This window comes from Haliaeetus leucocephalus, unplaced genomic scaffold (genome assembly GCF_000737465.1).
Source record: "Haliaeetus leucocephalus isolate CR32 unplaced genomic scaffold, Haliaeetus_leucocephalus-4.0 Scaffold932, whole genome shotgun sequence".
NCBI classification, from domain to species: domain Eukaryota; kingdom Metazoa; phylum Chordata; class Aves; order Accipitriformes; family Accipitridae; genus Haliaeetus; species Haliaeetus leucocephalus.
Genome location: NW_010973368.1, coordinates 15,788,202 through 15,788,527, shown reverse-complemented (window position 1 = coordinate 15,788,527; position 326 = coordinate 15,788,202). Strand labels below are relative to the sequence as shown.

General features: G+C 77.0%; 1 protein-coding gene across 3 annotated transcripts in view; it reads right to left on the bottom strand.

The window, feature by feature from the left end:
• Positions 1-326, bottom strand: part of EML1 (echinoderm microtubule associated protein like 1) — a 130,685-nt gene that overhangs the window by 85,155 nt on the left and 45,204 nt on the right. For 2 of the 3 annotated variants that reach the window (XM_010583934.1, XM_010583931.1), the window contains exon 1: positions 76-142. The exons of the other annotated variant lie outside the window; for it this stretch is intronic. In XM_010583934.1, the coding sequence (XP_010582236.1) occupies positions 76-142 (67 nt within the window). Of the gene's footprint in view, positions 1-75; positions 143-326 lie in introns of those variants that run through there. 3 annotated transcript variants of the gene reach the window in all.

The following is a 326-nucleotide window of genomic DNA, read 5'->3' as shown; positions in this document are numbered from 1 at the left end:
CGCCTCCGCCCCGCCGGGGCGCCGGGACCCCGCTGCTCGCCGGGGGCGGCCGCGGGAGGCGGCCCCCGCCCTTACCGTTGCAGAACTGGAGCAGCGAGGAGGTGTCGTAGAGGCTGCTGTAGCTGGAGAAGCCGTCCTCCATCCTGCCGCTGCGCTCCCGGCCTCCCCTCGGCTGTCCCGGCGGCCGCCCGCTGCCTCCTCGCCCACACAGCTGAGGAGCGGAGGCGGCTGGGGCCGCGGCGGCCTGCTGCCTGCCTCACTCAGTTGCCATGGCAACCCATTCACTCCGCCGCGGCTGGGGCGGCGGCCGCTCCGCTCCGCTCCGC